Here is an 18,021-nt window from a genome sequence, read left to right on the forward strand (position 1 = left end):
AGACCAGCAGATGACAATGCCCACACCAAGATGGTGGAAGAGGAAAACATCATTAAAAACAAGAGTCATACCCGTCAGGATGACTACTATCAAAAAAATTTTTTTTTAATTTTTTAAAAAGCAAGTATTGGTAAGGATGTGGAGAATGTGGAAGCCTTGCTTGTGCTTATGCACAATATGGAAGAACAATAAGGAACTTCCATATTGTTTTCTACAGCAACTGTACTCTTTTACATTGGCAGCAATGTAGAATAGCAGTGGTATTTTACACCGGTGGCAACGTAAAATAGTGCAGCTGCTGTAGAAAACAATATGGAAGTTCCTTTTGAAAATGAAAATGTAATTACCATAGTCCAGCAATTCCACTTCTGCGTATATTCCCCAAAGAATTGAAAGCAGAGACGCAAACAGATACTCATGTCCACAGCAACATTATTTCCAGTAGCCAAAAGGTCAAAGCAACCCACTGCCAGATGAATAGACAAAATGTGGTTCATCCATACGATGGAATATCATTCAGCCTTTAAAAGGAAGGATATTCTGACACAGGCTACAACATGGAGAGCCCTTGAGGTGATGCTAAGTGAAATAAGCCAGAAACCAAAAGATAAATACTACCTGGTTCCATTTACGTGAGTTGTCTAGAGTAGTCAACTTCATAGAGACATTAAATACAATGGTGGTTTCCATGTGCTTGAGGGTGCAGGTAGGAGAGGGGTAGTGGGGAATTGTTCAGTGGGTAGAGTTTTAGTTTTGCAAAATGAAAAGAATTATATAAATGAATGGTGGTGATAGTTGCACAACAATGTGAATGTATTTAATGCCACTGAACTACACACTTAAAATGACTGATGGTAAATTTTATATGTATTTTACCATAATTAATTCAAAAGAAAAAGAAAATAGTGTCAGGAAATCCCTTCATGGGCAGCTAAACCTCAGTTTATTCAGATCTTTTTGAATAAACCTTTTGAATGAAGGTTATTCTGTTGTTTGGTTGATTTCTCAAGAAAGAAAATAAACAAAAACACATCAACGCTTAAAATGGTCCTCCTGGAAACAGAGCTCAGAAATACATGAGACCAATGTCCAGGGACAAAAGACTGGGATACTTAGTGTGTGAGAAATAGGTTGGATTTCCTTTTTATCTATTTACTAGAAAATACCCTACCAGTACACACATGGGTAGCCTACAAAGATTCAAAATAAATTCTTGCCCTCTCTATCCATCTGACTTTTTATGGGGTTGACAAGGACAGGAACAATAGGGACTCATCTTCCTTCTCCCACATTAGTCAGAGTATCCCTAAAGTCCTCTTCTCACAGATCACCAGATTATCCTGAGCCCCCCAGTGGCTCACCGGATCATCAGAGAACCTTCCAGATAGAGAAGAGAGTCTGAAGAGAACACAGTCCATAACAACCAAGTTTGAATTAGGGCTTCCCTCCGAAACACAAATGCAAATCCATTTGAGCCTTTTATTTTTATTTACCACACAGGCCTTTATAGACAAGAGCTCAGCTGAAGACCACAGTAAGGATGATGTTTCATTATTGTTTCTGTTTTGTTCTGTTCTGTTTTGGGGATTTTTTTCCCCTAATGGGGACTTTGGATTTCTACACTAAAAATTAATCAGGAGACCCTTGATTCAGCAGCAAGTCCTGCTGCACTGTGTTTTGGCCTGGCCTTTTGGAGAGGGGCATAGTTGCCCAAGAATTCACACAAGCATACTGAAATAAAAAACAAAAAACTGAAAATAGAAAATAAATTTATGTTTCTAGAGAGAGATTAAGGCAGGAAATAAATTTAGTATTGGGGAAAAAACTCCAAGTCTGGGGCTAAGTCTTGAGAAATGGAGAACTAAGTCCTTAATGGGGGATCGCCTATTGTAAACTCCAATGGTTTTCAATTAAAGGGCCACAAAGTAGTCAAAGTGATTTTTCATATTTCAAACAGCCTATTGGAAACAGAAGATCTGCCGGGATATGGTCACATGGCCTCACCAGAAAGTCAAGTTGTTTTGTGTTTGAGCTGTAAGCCTCCCAAGTCAGTGTGGTTACACTGGTTATCTCACCCCAATCAAAAACTCTTAATTGGCCACTGACGGTATCAAGGGTATTTCTGAGAGGAGATGTTTTTCCTTCCCATTTTGTTATATGTTTTTGATTAATAAAAATGGAATTATAACTGCATTATTACTTGTCCATAGTAGTTTGGAAGGCAAAGTCCTGCAAAACCCTGTGTTCACCAAGGAGGAAGCTTAAGGGGTCCTTGGTGGTGAAAAGTTGGGGAACCATCTTCTCCCTCTCCCCGGAACATGCACATTTCAAGGGAATAAACAGAATTCTTCTGAGCCAGAGTGGAGCGTGCCTGTTGTGTGAGGAAATGTGAAGACAGACAGTGTAAATTAACTGCATCTGGTGAGGTTAGGTGAGAAGGGGGAGGAGATAATTAGTTGGCATTATAGGAACAAGGGCAAAGAACAGAATTCTATATTTACGCAGAGGAAATCCAAAATAGACTACTTTGCACCCATTTGGGGCTTGTGAGGGAACTCACTGAGTTGGCAGATGGACGCAGAGACCAGATGCAAGGCTGATCCAAGCCGGTGGATACTGTGAACACCATTCCCACCTTCAACAAATGGAAACCTGACTTCATGCCTTTTATCTCTTTTTTTAAATAAATAAATTTATTTATTTATTTATTTATTTATTGAGACAGGTCTCGCTCTGTCATCCAGGCTGGAGTGCAGTGGCATGATCACAGTTCTCTGCAGCCTCCACCTCCTGGGCCTAAGTGATCCTCCTACCTCAGCCTCCCAAGTAGCTAGGGCCACAGGTGTGCACTACCACACCTGGCTCACCTTTTTAGTTTCTGTAAAGATGGGATCCCACTATGGTGCTCAGGTTGCTTCACGCCATTTTACTTCTGAAAATGAAGGCAAGAAGGCTAAGGTAAACCCAAAAGACATTCAGGAGCGATAAGACAAGGTTTCAGTGAGAGAACAGTTATCTTCAAACAAAAGCCCTACCATAAGCAAACTAAACAAATGCATCTGTTTATAGTAAAGTGGACTTCCTTAAAACCTGATACTGGACAATTTATAGTACCCTTTGGTATGTATGTTTCCATGTGTTGACATGCAACATTTAGGAAGTAACGCATGTATCGAGTGATGCAGAGACATCACTGGGCTATTTTGTTGTGCATAGGATAGTAAAAATAAAGGCCACAGTCACATAAAACTCGTAATCCACAGCCAAGATACAATTTCTACTTTCTCAGAAGAATTTAAAGCACGCTAGCACAAACTATGAAGGCGCCTAACATGAAAATCTTTTCTTTCTATAGATGCAAAGATACTTTCTTTTGTTCATGTGGTGTGTGTATTATACAGGAAGAAAACATGAGCATATTCAACTTTATCGGTGAATGCAGTTAGATGTAGTTCTTTAAAGTAGGAGCTCCTGCTTAGTGCAGAGCCATTAAGGTGTGTACGTATGAGAAGCAAAGTTCAGGTGAGTATTTACAGGTTTGCAAACACATCTAAAGCTGGTTTACAGGGTGTTTATTGCAAAAAAGGATGTAACAGTCATGAGATTAGAGTACCTTCTTAAAAGAGAAGCTAAAGATAGTAGAAAAGACTATATGAAGATTAGTGAGCTCAGTCCACAGGCCGGAAAGGACAGGGTCTAGGCTGCTCTCATATGCCTCCAGTCTCCCAGAGAATCCCTGGGAAACAGAAATGAACAGATCCAACTCATCAGTACAGAAAAAGTGCTGGGAGAACGAGGTTGTGGCCATGGAGAGAGCACAGTCTGGAAGTAAGGACAGCTGAGCTGTGTTCTTTTTTTTTTTTTTTTTTTTTTTTTTGAAACAGAGTCTCACTGTCTCTCTCTGTCACCCAGGCTGGAGTGCAGTGGCATGATCTTGGCTCACTGCAATCTCTGCCTCCTGGGTCCAAGCAATTCTCCTGCCTCAGCCTCCCAAGTAGCTGGGATTACAGGTATGTGCCACCATGCCTGACTAATTTTTGTATTTTTAGTAAAGACAGGGTTCCATTGTGCTGACCAGGCTGGTCATAAACCTCCAACCTCAAGTGATCTGCCCACCTTGGTCTCCCAAAGTGCTGGGATTGCAGGCATGAGCCATGGCACCCAGCCTGGAAGTAAAGACAGCTGTGTTCTAGTGCCAGTTCTGCCCAACCAGCTGCGCAACCACGGGCAAGTCATGCCACCACTCAGGGTTCAGACTTTTCATCTATAAGATGAGGAAGATGACTGACTCCAAATAGTCCTTGCAACTCTCTATATTTAAGCTTCTCTGTACTTTCAGAAAGACCAGAGCGACCCCAATAGCTCGCTAAAATGCAGCTCATTGGAAACTTCTAAAATGGCAAAGACACTATACATATCCAACAAACGTTTTATATCTGCCTATCATCCTCTTCAAGCATCTCAGAGAACACTGCAAAGCTGCCATTGATATTTCAGTAGCCTCTTGAAGCCTACAGTAGTGACAGCACTCCCTAACCCATCATTACATTATTGAAGAACAGAGATGCTGAGTGCTTTGTCCAAGGTCAGAAGCTAGGACAAGATCAGAATTCCAGTCTCCTCAGTTCCTAGGCTATGCTATACTTTCCACTAAGAAAGCAAGCAGGCTTTCTGGGAAGAATGCCAGAGGTTCCATTCTCTCAACTGAGAATTCGTTGGAATATTGGAATAACAACTTTGGAGACTGTGGTCTCTCCAATCCATTTCAGGACCTGGCTAGAAATGTGAAAACCCAAAGAAAGAAGCAATAGGGAATTATTCTGTTTTTTAACGAAAGAGAAAAAAATTAGGGGTGGGAATATGGGGTTTCTTAAAAATTACATGATTGCTGGAAGTTAATTTGGTATTTCTTCATTGGTTTGTAAGTTCTGTTTCCAATCACAAAAACAGACAGCTGAGGATGCCTAAATCACATTTCAGTGAATTAGTGTCTTGTCCCAAAGAAACTTTCCCATTCTGAATACAACATAGGACCCAGAATGCAATCCTCTGTAGTAGAAAGGAATCTCCCTCAATGCAACAGAGAGCTTGTCGTATCCCTTAAACCATAATCTAAATTGATAATCTTCCAGCCAAACAGCAATCATGGAGAATAATGAAGCGGGTGCCACTTAACTTGGGGCATACTGCCTCTTCTAGAAAACTGATTGAGACCATACTCTGCCCGAGAGGAGAGGCGCCATTGCTTATATCCTGCACCACACATACTACTTCTTAGGCTGAAGCTGGTGCACCTGGAAGAAACTCCGCCACAGGTTTAGAGAAACGTGTTCCAAAGGAAGATTCCAGCTTCTTGCAAGAAAGGCCAGCATGAGAAGGCCCTTGTTGATGAGTTTAGTGTCTTGAAATAACGTGAAACCAACCTGACAGCAAAGCTCCATGGATCAGTACTCAAAAGGTTCATGAAGAAAAGGAACCACAAATGATTGAAAAATCACTTTTTCCCCCTACCTGTCAATTATGACCGGGTCCGATGGAGTCTCATTTCGGTTTCCACAGCTTTTCTTTTCGCAGCATCGACTGTAGATTGGGAAGGAACCAAAAGAGTGAACGAAATTTATTAAATCAAGAAAATGCAATGAGCACATGACAAGAACATTCTGGTTTTGTTGTTGTTGTTGTTTTTTCTCCAGACAGTGTCTGGCTCTGTCACCGGGCTGGAGTGCAGTGGCTCAATGGCTCTGTCTTGGCTCCCTGCAACCTCCGCCTCCTGGGTTCAAGCAATTCTCCTGCCTCAGCCTCCTGACTAACTGGGACTACAGGTGTGCACCACCACGCCCAGCTAATTTTTTTTATTTTTAGTAGAGATGGGTTTTTACCATGTTGGCCAGGCTGGTCTCAAACTCCTGTCCTCAGATCTGCCCACCTCGGCCTCCCAAAGTGCCAGGATTACTGGCATGAGCTGTAGCGCCTGGCCACAAGAACATTCACAAAGATAAATCTGTCTTGGGAGGAAACAACACACACTGGGGCCTGTCAGAGGGGTGGTGCCGGGAGGGAGAGCCTCAGGAAGAATAGCTAATGGATGCTGGGCTTAATACCTGGGTGATGGGTTGATCTGTGCAGCAAACCACCATGGCGCACGTTTACCTATGTAACAAACCTGTACATCCTGCACATGGGCCCCTGAACTTAAAATAAAAGTTGAAGGAAAAACAAAATGAATCTAAGGTAGCTTCCCAAATATAAGCTGCTTGAGGGCAGGATTTGTGACCATGTTTTATAAGACAAAAAATTAAAAACACTTAACCTGAAGCCAAAATATACTCAAACTCTCACTCTATGACTTAGAAGCTAATTCTCAACTTTCCCATGACCCGTATTTGTAATCAGAACCACAGAAGGTTGGATTTTAAGATCAATAAGGTCACTTCCAGATTGATATTCAATGATTTTATGATTATTTTAGGTCTTTGCGGCTCAATAAATATTTGAAGAAAGGGGAGGAAGGAAAATATATAAAATAGACTGTAAATGGCTGCCTGGATTACTGCAAACCTTATTTACATAACTTCTTTCTCCAGAGATCTTGGTATACTTTATAAACATTTATTCATTCACTTATTTCCATCATTTTTCAAAGATTAAGAAGGAAGACCAGAACTATGGTATACATTTTAAAATAGGAGGAAAATGAGGCAAAGAGCTGTAGGACGATAGCTCCAATAATTTTCACCAAGTCGGAAACAGAAATGGTATCCCACTGTTTGTAAGTCCCAGTTCTGAAAACTCCGTTTCCCAAGATGTCCCCCTTGTGCTGAGTACCTGGTAGAAAGACCTCAATAAATGCTGATAGGATTAGCTGAGAGGGAGATAAAGAAGATCCCCTGGGGCAATGACAACAAACAGAAAGTACTCCCTAGGACCTGAGAGGGGAGCAAAACACTCCAATCCAAATATCTATTCAAAAATACCTAGACCAATGTGAGAAGGGCAAAGAAAGCTTGCTGGTAAGAAGCACTGGGAATTCACTCCCTTACAACCAGGTAGCCCATCTGCTGCTTATCAGAGGTACAGACTTCTGAACACCTCTCAGCTCATCTCAGGCACGTGGTCCACTATCAACTATAGCTGGCTAAGGATGTAGCCTTGACATGGCTTTTTAAAAAAATCGTTATCATCCATACTGGTTGGAGAATAGGCCTAAGAAGTAAGCACACTAACAACAACCAAACTATATGTGAGCATTGCCCTTCCCATGGTAGTTTTTCTGTAGCCTAAGTTTGACACGATACCTTAGGAAGATTGCTGAACTCGGAATCAGCGTTCTGATGTCCAAGCTGTCACCAACCAGCTTCACAAATTTAGTCATATGTCTTTAACCCCTCTGGGATTTTTCTTTCTTATGAATAAAGTGAAAGTGTTGGATCTGATTCTCTCTAGAGTCTCTTCTAGGTTTAAGTCCATGAGGCTAGGGGATTCTATGAGCACCCTTTGAAAGTGGTGATAACATAAGGAAAAAAGGGAAGTCATGTGACAGCAGGAACCCAAAGACCTAACACCAACCCAGTCTTAGATTTTTTTTTTTTTTTTTTTAACAGGGTTTCCCTTTGTTACTCAGGCTGGAATGCAGTGACAGGATCATGACTCACTGCAGTCTCAACCTCCCAGGCTTAAATGATCTTCCTTTCTCAGACTCCCATATGTAGCTGAGACCACAGGTGTATACCACCACACTTGGCTAATTTTTGATTTTTTATTTTGGTAGGGACAGGGTCTTGCTGTGTTGCCCAGGCTGGTCTTGAACTCCTGGGATCAAGCTATCTGCCCACCTCGGCCCCCCAAAGTGCTAGGATTATAGGCGTATGCCACCATGCCCAGCCCCAGTCCTAGCTCTGTGGCTCTCTGCGGCTCGTTTGCCCTCTCTGGTTCTCCACAGAATTAAACATAAATATCTTAAAACCTTTTAAACCCATCTCTTTCATGGGTATGGATTCGCCAGTAAATAAGTCTACCATCCTCAGAAAGTGAAATATACTTGAGAGATGCTTAAACATTTGCAGCAAATGGGCACAATGAGGTTTTAAGAAATTTAATCAAATTAGTAGGAAGGAAAAGAAAAATGGTCTCAACTTTCTTAAATACTAGATTTTGCCACTGGGACTTTCTGAAATAATATTTGGCCTTTGAAATTATATTAGGTCTTAACTTTTAAAATTTCAATCCATCCCAAGATTAACACCAATAAAAATGCAGGCCAGCTGCTCTCCCACCTCCTAAAGCCCTTGTCTCTCTTCCCAAATCCCTATGCCCCCACCCATTTCTCCCACCTTTCCTGTTTCTAGAATATTGCTTATGTCAACATAATACCTTTGCAGTTAAGGCAAACCATTTTTCTTAGCAACACAGTTTCAAAAGACCCATACATGCTAGCTACCTACAGACCTTCAAGCAAGACTCTCCCCTTTGACATCACCAGCATGTCAACCTAACCCCAAATATGTGTGCAATGCCAGGTACAATTTAATTACAAGAGCACACACTGTCAGAATGTGCCAATCTGTTTAGTTTGGGTAGGAATGATTCTGAGGGGGCTGAGTAAGTTTGCAAAATTGTTCGGCTCAATTCAGCTGCCTTCCATGGGGATTTCCTCTGGAGGAAAAGAAAAACAGATAAAAATGTAAGCCTGGTGCCAGTGTAGTATAACGTAGGGAATGAACTTGGAAGGAAATGATATTCAAAGAAAAATGCAGATAAACTTTAGGATCCAATCCTCCATTTTCCAACAGTAACATATTTAAATATCATCTCTAATGTTGATATTCAGCACAAAACATACATAGAAGACACTCACTTGGCCATTGAACTATAATAGTAAACGTATAAAAATAATAGAACTTGGTTGAATTAGCCCCATTTGAGCCCCTCTTAAAATTTTTCTAGGTCTGTGAGTTGGCCAAAGCAAATTATTATTTTTTTTTTAGAGAAAAGTTCTCATTAATATGTTCTAGTCCTTCTTTGTTTTTAACGGCGTTCAGTCCTCCTGCCAGCAATATTAGCACAAGCAATGGGAAGTGGAGAACCTGAGATGTTTGTGAACCTACACTCCCCAGTGTGGAACAGCTAACAAACCAGGTCCCTGAATTACTCAGATAAACTTAATTCTGCCTTCCCTTTGCTGTGTAGACAAAGCCTGAGTGACCAACTTCAGGTTCAGCTACTTTAGTTAAAAGGCTAGGATTACTCTCCAACAAGCAAGTCTGAAGTTCTCAATAAGTGTTTTCTAAAACTGACTCTAAGATAAAAAATAATAAAACAAAGAGAAGAGGAAACTGAGCTTGGCAATAGGTTAAGATTGTGTTCGTAACAACCCCAGAGAGACTCAGAGGTGCTCTTTTTTCTTAATGAATGAAAATGGAAGATGTTCCACTGTTTCTCTCTGGCGTGGTTTGGTTTATTTTATTTTGGTACTTATTTGGAAAACGTTTTACTTGAAACACTCAATTTATTCTCCCCATCTCCACCCGGAGTCTTTAAAGGAGAGAGAAAAAAATAAAACAAGTTAGAAGAGGGAGGCGGGGAAACACAAGAACTCTTATCACAATCCTGAATCATACCTGCATTTTTCAGAAAGGGAAAGAGAAAAGATGGCTGGGGAAGGGGAAAAAGCCCCAGCCTTGGACGGAGGGTGTCCAGTCAGCCCAACTCCAGCTCACAGCAAGTGAGTGTGTCTCTTATCCCCTCCAAAATAGTTTTTAAAATTCAACCTTCAACTTTCAAAAATCTGTCTCTAATTTCAAACTCAAATAAGCGCACAGCATGGTGGCTTTTGTTTTGTTTTCTTCTCTCCAACTCCTCCCTGCGATTGCATAACAAAAGTGTCTAAATTCACACCATCTGGCCGATAAAGACACTGGCCCCACTGCCCGGCTGGCCCATCTGATTAGGGCCCTGTCTAGCCTGCGCCTTGTGGCGAAAAGTCACAGCTGTGGGGTTTGCTCGAGCTCAATACAACTCTGTTATTAGCCAGCTGTAGGCCTTGAGACGACTTCTGTTCAAATTATAATATCTTTTAACCCTCTGAGCATTGAGGGCTCGGGGTGGCAGGCAGCGCCATAACAACTAGATTTCTCCTTGCTAATAATTGGCAAAATGAACCAAAGCAGGGAAGAGAGGAACAGAGACCATTGGGGAAGGGAGAAAAAGTTATTCCTAAAGAGATTTATTTTGTCTCTGCTTTGTTCTCCATTCAAATCTAAACACCAATTTATGAGCCTTTTACTAAAGATTACGGAACATAAAACCATCCGGGGAAGTGCCCAGGTATGCCAAATAACACTATGCAAATGAAACTAAATATATGCAATAACCCTGGAGAAACAGGGCACCTGATTCATCTCTCAATCATTGACTGCTACAACTGGCTCTTAAAATGTAAGAGAAGGAACTTTTCCCCCTTCCTAAAGTATCAACCAGCTCTAACTGACAGATGGAACGAGAACTTCCCTTTTGGATGCATCTAATATTTGCCATCACCCATCTCGTCTGCACACGTGTACACACACACGCATATGCTGCAGACAGTATCCGTTCAATGGATCATTTATTTACACATAATTAATATTTATTTTAAATTCTAGTTTGGGAAGAAAACAGCAGAGCATCTTCCCAGGTCTCCAACGCAGAGAAGTTACAGTACATTAAATTTTTATATTGTGTTACTAATGCAGACTAAACTAGAGGCTTTAAAAATTGATGCTGCTACTTAAACAGCATAAAATGAGGAGGATTTGATTGGGCTTAAAAATAAAAATGTCAGTCTTAACTACAGCTGGATGGGGCATGCAAGTATTATTTAAAATGATAGGTATAATTCATTAGACAATGGATCAGTTTTTGGTTTTGTTTTCTTTCCTTTTCAGAAAGTAATCTCTCCAAAAAAGGCATAAAAAGAAAAACCTTCCTTCAACTAACCAACCTAATCAAAGCGTTCTATTTAAATCTAGGTATTATATAAAGTACATCTCAGAATTGTATTTTCTTTCTGAACAAATCTATCAAAGGTCCCTGAGATACTGGAGTATCTATCTTCTTACTCCTCCCAATGCCTTCCCCCAGCTACTTCAGCAAGGAAGCCTCCATTGCTTTCAGCTGAAGCCACTGGCATTTGGAAAGCTTGTTTTTTTAATACTTGGTCAAAACCAAAACAAACATGTCTGATTGTTATGGTTTCTTCCTGACTAGGTTGGGGAGGGAGACAGCGCTTCAGGGAGCTGCCCATAAAACAGTACACACTAAATCAGATAACCTGCAATTACCCAAAACTAGTAAGTTTGGAGTTGGGAGACATTCACTAAAGCAATAGCAGAATAAGGAAGAATTGAGGCTTTCCCTCCAATCAGAGATTTTTGGAGGAAGAAAAGCATGTATGGAATAGACATTTAAATTTTCATAATAAAATAGCCACACTCTTCCCAGAGTTTCCTATTTATATCTTGTTTGCGGTGGGATCCCCAGCACCCAGCCGATACCGGGCACATAGTAGGCACTCAATAAACATTTGTTGAAATAATAAGGGTGGATGCAATTCTTCTGATTTTTTAAATTTTCTTCCAGTCAGGGAGAAAAAAAGGGAATAATGCACAGGACTCAAGGTGGAATGGATTGGTCTCTGAAAGGAAGATGGGAAAGGTGCAGGAAGGCCAGTAGACTGAATCTTTCACGACGTGAACATCAGAATCCAGCTGTTGCTCCACACTCCAGATCTCTCAGCGGGTCCTCTCCCTGCCCCTCCTAACGCACTGGTGGGAACTGGACGGATCTTTCTTCCAGGTAGTTCCTTCTGACCTGAGAAACTCCCCCAACACGTGAACTCCGAAGAGAGCAACCTCCCAGGAGGAAGAAACGCCTCCGCATCACCGCAGGTGCCAGGGTGCCAGGAAGTACCCCAGAAATGAGCCGCTGGACCCTCTGGTGGTCCCTCGCCCAGACGAGGAGTCGTTCCAGGGCTTTGACTCATTAACTCCACAAGTGACCCGCCTGGAAATCTACCACTAGAGGCCCGGCGGGAACTCCAACTGATCCCAAACCGGGCCCGGGGTTGCCCAGCCCGCTTCCACCACTACCACTGACCAGGGGACAGTGGAGACTTTCCACGTGGCCGAAGGAAACTCCTGTGACATCAGAGAGGTGGAGTCCCGAGTCGTTCTGAGTCCTAACGGCTATGCTTTAAGACACTTGCATGAAAGGGTTTCCGTGGATCTACACTCTGCGCCCGTCTGCCCGCGAGGCCTCTCAGCTGCGAGCCCTCACTCCTGAAAGTTAGTCCCGGGAACGCGGCGCACCAAGGCCGGCTGGAGCACGTGCGGGCTCTCCAGGAAGGCCTGGGAAAAGGCGGCTCTTACCTGCACATCACTTCGTGCGTCAGGAGAACTCGGCACATTTCCGGATTCTTATTCTGTCCCTCGTACGCGATGGGCTGTGAAGGAGGTAGTAGCAGGAAAGGAAGATGCGGAAAGGGGTTGGGGGCAAGGAAAGAAGGGACTTCAGAACAAGCACAACATCGCTTTCCCTCCCACTGCCTTGCCACCGCATTAGGAATTGCCGCCCGCTGCACAACCTGCGCGGTTGCAGAGTTTGGACTCGACTGAAAGCATACGGAAGTTTGCCCCAGTGAGAACATCATTCTTAGCAAAATGGAATGTTTGGGGGAACTGAATCTCCCAATAATTGCTTCCTCTCCATCCTTTTTCTTCGCCTCTTACTGCCCCCAGGGTTTCCCTGAGTCAGACAGAACAGGTCACTTGGTGAGACAGAAAAAAAAAAAATTCCCGAGTGGACAAGGTGCTGGGAGGGGGACGAGGAGGGGGGCTGTGGAGTCTGACCCAGGAAATCGTAGAGGAGGGGCAGGTCAGAAACAAACTGAGGGGACTGGGGGGACGGGTCAGAGACAGGTGAAGAGAAGCCAAGAGGCCTTGAGCTCACCTGCTTGGTGACCGAGTCGATGAGCCTGACATAGAGGTCCTGTTCCGTGCGGACACCTGCGAGGACCAGACAGGCACGAGTCAAGGGTCGTGGAGCCCCTTCCGGGGAACCCCAAACCCGTCTCTGCTATTAGTCTGAGGCCCAAGCAGCCTCTCCAGGCTGAGCCGCCCTGGAGACGGTGACCTCCCAATCCCCTGTCCCAGGCAAGCCTCCCGCCGCCCTGGGCTCCATGAGATTCCTGACAGTGATCATGGCAAGATCAATGCGTGCGGCCCAGAAGCCGGCTGCTAGGCGCCGGCTCACCGTTGCTGCAGAGGAGCTCACCGTTGCTGTAGAGGAGCTGTAACTTGTAGTGAGTGCCATTGTTGGTCTTCTCGTTGCCTTGTTCCTGAAAAGACAGGCAGCGTTCGATTCCCTTGCCTTCCAGTCCCCCAAAATGAGGGAAAGAGGAGACAGTGAATCCCCATCCCACATCCCTTCTTCCCATCAAAAGGCAGCTTCGAACAACCCCTATTCAGCCCTAGGTCAAAGGGCACGAGCATCTGCCTGTCTTTGGCCGCCCCCGGAAACCTGCCAAGACTAGAAGCCACTTGACCCTTTCCAGCCCTCTTTCTCCCTTAAAAATGTCCTCAGAAGTGTGACCCTTGAGCCTGCGACAACCGGACAACTCGCCAAAGCTGCCTGTAAACAGGCACCACCCAACCCATCGGGCTCTGTCTGTCCTTAGGAAGCCCCAGGGCTTCCTTTGGCAGAAAAGGGAAGGGACTTGTCACTTGCAAAGGCAGCATTCGGGCCTATCCCGCAAGGACTGCGCCCGCAGGGCCAGGAGCTCAGGGACTGAGTTCCAGGTTCAGGAGGGACTTTGGGAAGGCCTGCTCTAAAGCTCACATTGTACAGCTGGGGACACGGAGACCCGGAAAGGGCAAGGGATTTTCCTTTGGTCACATATGAGTTTCAGCGGACTGTCCTTCATTTGAGATCGAATCCAGCCCCCAGTTCCAGGCTTGAGTTTGGAGGAGGCGCTGCCTTGGAGAAGAGAAACGGAGAGAAGACACAGCCCGAAGGCGCGCCAAGGCTGGGCTCCCGGTTTCCGCTTAGTACTGCAACTCAGCCCAACTGGCTCTCGCAGGTGCAAAATAATTAAAATTAACCCAGAGAAGGGGAGCAGCGGCCTTGGGTGTACTTTTTAACTAGTTCGAAGGGCGTTTGCTCCTCCGTCAGTCTACAGTCAGGCGCTACTAAGGGCGCCGGGCTCGGTGCGCAGAGCCGGGAGCGCTCCTCCAGCCCCAGGTGGGGGGAGTGGGGGTGGGAGGAGGTTCGGGAAATCGACTGATTTAGAGGCTGGGGGTGAGAAGCCTCGATTTATCATCCCTGATGATGCGAGTGGAAAAGTGTGCGAGAGTGACAGATGGAATCTTTAGTGCTTCGCAAAGAGGGAGTTATTAGACCGCGGGGTTTGGGGGATACGTTCCGCTTACTTTGTCATTCTCCACAAAGTCCACGAAAGCAGTCCGCTCGATCTCCACCGGCTGGCCCTGCCTGTCATAGAGCGCCAGGACGAAGTGAAAGAAGTTGGATTTCCTCAAGTTGGAGGGAGGCTGCTTCTCAAAGTGGGCCCGGGACAGGGCGACCCCGCTGCACAGGGAGACAAACGGGGGACACAAGACACGGGGAAGGACAAAAAGGCAATGTTACTAACCGCCCACAACATGCAGAGGGGTAAGGCGTCCACTTCCCAGGTCCAGAGTTCTGAACCCTTCGGGCCTTTTTTCCAATTCGGATAAGGAAAAGGAGACTCCTTAAAGGAGTCACCGTGGCCACGGGGGTTGGGTGGCAAGGTTGATGCCTGGGGTCTCTGACACCACCCAGTGGTCTGGCATCCCACCGCTGGGCCACTCTCCATCACCTCTTTAGTGGAAACTGAAAGACCAGGGCTGCCGACAGAGACCCAGAGTGGTCCCCTAAGGAGGTGGCTCGCGTCCTATACGATGGGGCTATCTCCATCCACTCCCTCAGCTGGTACTGCTGGGTGTATCAGGATGCAGAGCTGGGGCCCAGGGTTAGGGGAATAAGTGCCTCCTTTGCTTTGGAAGAAACGACCCTTTTATTTCCTATTAATTCGAGTTACCCGACCTGGACCCACTGCCCACAAAGCCCAAATGCTAACTGGGAAAGATAGTTGGTAAGAACCCCAAGGGGCAGAAGGGAGAGCAACACAGAGTCCAAGTCTGGGTCCTTGGGCTGCTTGCCTCGCTCTTCCGAAAAGTTGTGCCTGAGACAGAGACAGGGCGGAATCCTCGTGACCAGCCCCGGGGATCGCTGACCACCGCAAATGAGATGACCCACATAGGACACCCTCGCTCCCAGAGGTGCTAGGTGGGGAAAAGCCAAACTGTTAAAGGGCGAGGACCTCCTTTCCTGGGGCCAACGCGATCCCCACTCAAGCTGCGTTTTCCGGCGGCGCCAGTCGAACCCAGTGACTGTGAAACCCAAGTTGGGGGACCCGGAAGGCGCCCTCGAGTGTGTTGAGTGTGTGCACACACTTCCCAGCCAACCGGTCGCAGTCACAGCCGACTTGGCCATCAGATCCCATTTCACCGGACTTGGGGCTCAGGCGAGCACACAGATTACGAGAGCTGCCCTGCGGCGCTGGGGTCTCCCAGCGTTGAACCCAGGTGTGCGCCTTCATTCACTCTTTTGAAAGGGGTGATGTTTTGACTAAGATCTCCCCCACTCTGCCTATTCCAGCTTCAGCAAACTTTTCGATGCCGGGAAGGAAGGAAAGCGAGGGAGGCTTCTTTAAGGAGTCAGCCCAAGGAAATGCGCAGCGCAGCGGACTCTGCGGTGCTGCCTTATTTCCCTCAGCTCGCGGGCGGGCCAGTCCCAGAGCGCTGCGGAAAGCTGCGGCCACCGCCGCGCCGTGCGGTCTGCCACAGGGAAATCCGCGCGCCCCGGGCCAGGGGAGGGAGGGAGCGGCCGCCGGCCCAAGTCCCGGAGCGATGAGACTTCTGCTTCCTCTCCTCCAAGGGTGGAGGCCGGTTCGCTCTACCCGGGACACCTGGTCAGTTTGGGAAAGGACTCATTTCTCCGTGTGATGTTGGCACTTAAAAGTGGGTGGCCAGGAAGGCAGCCGGGGAAGCGAGGGTCCTGGAAGAAGTTCATGGGCTCTTTGGGGTAGAAGGGCTGCCTCTCTCGCAGACAAGGACCTGGAAGCCACAAATTCCAACTCAGTAGTGGTGATGATAGAATGGGACGGTAATGTCTTCGTAGGGTGGCACCCCGGACATGGTATTTACTATCCCAGCACGCAGATGCCTAGACACAAAGTCACCTTCAGAGATCCGCAAAACCAGAGGCTGGAGATCCCTAAGCCTGTCTGGCTGCCGGTCGCCTTTTCTCGCCTCTTTCTTCTTCCGCAACTCTTTCTACTGTGACTCCGTCTTTTCTCTTCTTTGAAATCTCTTCTTTTCTCCAGCTCCCCAGCTCCGTTCGTCTGGCTCACTGTTTTATCTTTGAGCCGGGACCCTCCAGCCTGTCCCCCCTCCCAGAGCTCCGGGCCGCCTCGCCTTCCCCGGCAGCCGCTCCGGCTTCTCCCGCTCCTCTCGCCGCCGCCACGCTCTGGCCGCGGGCCTCCTGGGCTCCAGGAATCGCCCAGCAAGATGCGGGAGGCAGGCGCTTGCAGGCGGCGTGGCGAAGCCGGGAGCGGCCAGGAAGCCAGCTTTTCTCCCGCGCCGCCACTGCCAGCTCCGGTATTCACGCTCTGCTTGGGGCCAGGCCAGATCCGCTTGCAAGACTAGCGGCTGAACTGGTCGATGTTGGGTGCTACTTTGTTATTTTTCCTTGCAAAGAGTGGACTGCGGTAAAGGAGTAGGAGAGAAACGCCTACGACCCAGGCAGTTCAGAAACTCGAGTGCTGGCTGCCGGGTGAGCGTTCCCCTGACTGCAGCGATCTGCTTGCCCGAGGGCGAGCCCCAGCGCGCAGGGCCTGGGCGACAGATGGGGGGACAGGGAGAGAGAAAGGCACGGGGAGCAGGGGTGGGGGTGCACAGGGAAAGACAGACCGTAAGAGCGAGAGACCGAGAGCATAATAATTGCGCGGCCGTGTCGTTACCTCTGCGCTGCGACATTAGCGTCCACCACTCCGACATTCCGGACCCAGGACCTGACCGAATCCATCTCGGCGCCCAGCGATTTCTCTTTCAGAGCTGGTCCTCTTCCTAAAGTATCTTGAATTCCAAACATTTAAAAAGTCTGATCCTCTACTGTCGCTTTAAAAGTAAGAGTTACAGCAACACAGTCCTGACTGTTCCCAACGTTGCCAGCAATCTTCTCCTCCAAAGCAATCCAAGAAAAGGGATCAAGTGCCCAAGTTTGAGTCTTGGGAAAAAAAAAAAAAAAAGATAACCCGTCCTTTGCTTCACTGGAGAGGTACGGACTGATGTAGCCAAAGTTTGGGTTCTTATCCTCCGTAAGTTCAGATATGCCGCCTCAGCCCCTCCACCCTAGGTCGCTCGCATCCTTCCAGCTGCAGCGCTGCCTCCTGAAAGTGATCACAATTTAGAAGCATCACCTGTTCTGGGAGAAACTGGAGGAAATTGATGGCTGCCTAATCTCTGCCCTTCCTTCAGGTCCCCCCTCCCTGCTCCTCCCCACCGTTCCAATTTAGAAAAAAAAAAAATTCCCCAACAGGATCAGTTGTAAAAGGAAGGGGAAGACCCGGAGCCGAGAGGAGGCGGTGGCTGCGAGCGCCACGGAGCCCGGCTGCAGCCGCGCGCGGGCCCCATGAATGGGTTACTACGGCCCTGGCCACGAGAGGCGGAGCCGCGGCCCGATAAGGAGCCTCATTTGCATGGACGCGCGGGATTGGCCGGCGCCGGGCAAGCCGGGCCGACGTCCTCAGGCGGCGCGCTCCACGCTCTGCGTTGCCGGGACTCCGGGAGGTGAAAGGGGACAGAAAGCTGCGGGCGTCGCGTCCTTGCACGAAACCCGTGTGCGTGCGCAGGATTGGGGATCCCCCACACCCTGCACTGACTTAGG

General features: G+C 46.8%; 1 protein-coding gene across 1 annotated transcript in view; it reads right to left on the minus strand.

Annotated features, from left to right (window-relative positions):
* Positions 1-17,788, minus strand: part of EBF2 (EBF transcription factor 2) — a 201,832-nt gene extending 184,044 nt beyond the window's left edge. The window contains exons 1-6 of the mRNA XM_033229095.1: positions 17,096-17,788; positions 14,463-14,619; positions 13,309-13,372; positions 12,985-13,040; positions 12,405-12,478; positions 5,512-5,580 (exon numbers count right to left, since the gene is read on the minus strand). Of these exons, the coding sequence (XP_033084986.1) occupies positions 5,512-5,580; positions 12,405-12,478; positions 12,985-13,040; positions 13,309-13,372; positions 14,463-14,619; positions 17,096-17,226 (551 nt within the window). The 5' untranslated portion in view covers positions 17,227-17,788. The remainder of the gene's footprint in view (positions 1-5,511; positions 5,581-12,404; positions 12,479-12,984; positions 13,041-13,308; positions 13,373-14,462; positions 14,620-17,095) is intronic.
* Positions 17,789-18,021: the final 233 nt, after the last annotated feature.

Source organism: Trachypithecus francoisi, unplaced genomic scaffold, assembly GCF_009764315.1.
Source record: "Trachypithecus francoisi isolate TF-2019V2 unplaced genomic scaffold, Tfra_2.0 Contig01440, whole genome shotgun sequence".
Lineage (NCBI taxonomy): Eukaryota > Metazoa > Chordata > Mammalia > Primates > Cercopithecidae > Trachypithecus > Trachypithecus francoisi.